At 71.4% G+C, this 353-nt stretch overlaps 1 protein-coding gene across 1 annotated transcript in view; it reads left to right on the top strand.

Moving 5' to 3' along the window:
• LOC104134713 (macrophage-capping protein-like) overlaps nt 1–353 on the top strand; it is a gene marked incomplete at its 5' end in the record, with an annotated part of 7,221 nt that overhangs the window by 327 nt on the left and 6,541 nt on the right. The window contains one exon of the mRNA XM_035903744.1: nt 29–189. Coding sequence (XP_035759637.1) covers nt 29–189 — 161 coding nt within the window. The remainder of the gene's footprint in view (nt 1–28; nt 190–353) is intronic.

Here is a 353-nt window from a genome sequence, read left to right as displayed (position 1 = left end):
GGGGGCTCAGCGCTGGCTGCCGCCGCAGGCCGGGACTCCTCGCAGGACGAGCAGGGTGCCTGCGCCCTCCTCTCCACCCAGCTGAACGCGCTGCTGGGCGAGCGCCCCGTGACGTACCGCGAGGCGCAGGGCAACGAGTCCGACGGCTTCATGGAGTATTTCCCCCACGGCATCACCTACCAGGTACGGGCGCTGGGACCCCGATGGGGCTGGGGTGCTCCTGGCACTCAGCATCCCCACCAGGCTCTCAGCATCCCCCCCAGGTGCTCAGCATCCCCCCCGGGTGCTCAGCATCCCCACCAGGCTCTCAGCATCCCCACCGGGTGCTCAGCATCCCGCCCGGCGGCTCTGCC

Source organism: Egretta garzetta, unplaced genomic scaffold, assembly GCF_000687185.1.
Source record: "Egretta garzetta isolate BGI_Z169 unplaced genomic scaffold, ASM68718v1 scaffold1741, whole genome shotgun sequence".
Lineage (NCBI taxonomy): Eukaryota > Metazoa > Chordata > Aves > Pelecaniformes > Ardeidae > Egretta > Egretta garzetta.
Note: the sequence above shows the minus strand (reverse complement) of the source record. Positions and strands in the feature narration are given on the sequence as shown.